The sequence below is a fragment of the Aptenodytes forsteri genome, unplaced genomic scaffold, assembly GCF_000699145.1.
Source record: "Aptenodytes forsteri isolate BGI_AS27 unplaced genomic scaffold, ASM69914v1 C12691000, whole genome shotgun sequence".
Lineage (NCBI taxonomy): Eukaryota > Metazoa > Chordata > Aves > Sphenisciformes > Spheniscidae > Aptenodytes > Aptenodytes forsteri.
Genome location: NW_008796588.1, coordinates 1 through 207, shown reverse-complemented (window position 1 = coordinate 207; position 207 = coordinate 1). Strand labels below are relative to the sequence as shown.

Genomic DNA, 207 nt, shown 5'->3' with positions numbered 1-207 from the left:
TCTTCTTGGGCAGCAGCACGGCCTGGATGTTGGGCAGCACGCCGCCCTGCGCGATGGTCACCTTGCCCAGCAGCTTGTTGAGCTCCTCGTCGTTGCGGATGGCCAGCTGCAGGTGGCGGGGGATGATGCGCGTCTTCTTGTTGTCGCGGGCCGCGTTGCCCGCCAGCTCCAGGATCTCGGCCGTCAGGTACTCCAGCACGGCCGCCA

General features: G+C 67.1%; 1 protein-coding gene across 1 annotated transcript; it reads right to left on the bottom strand.

The window, feature by feature from the left end:
- Positions 1-4: 4 nt before the first annotated feature.
- Positions 5-204, bottom strand: LOC103893171 (histone H2A.J; the record flags this gene model as incomplete). The annotated part of the gene is made up of 1 exon (XM_009289210.1): positions 5-204. A coding segment is annotated over one exon (200 nt), but the record flags the coding sequence as incomplete, so codon positions are not given.
- Between the last annotated feature and the right edge of the window lie 3 nt (positions 205-207).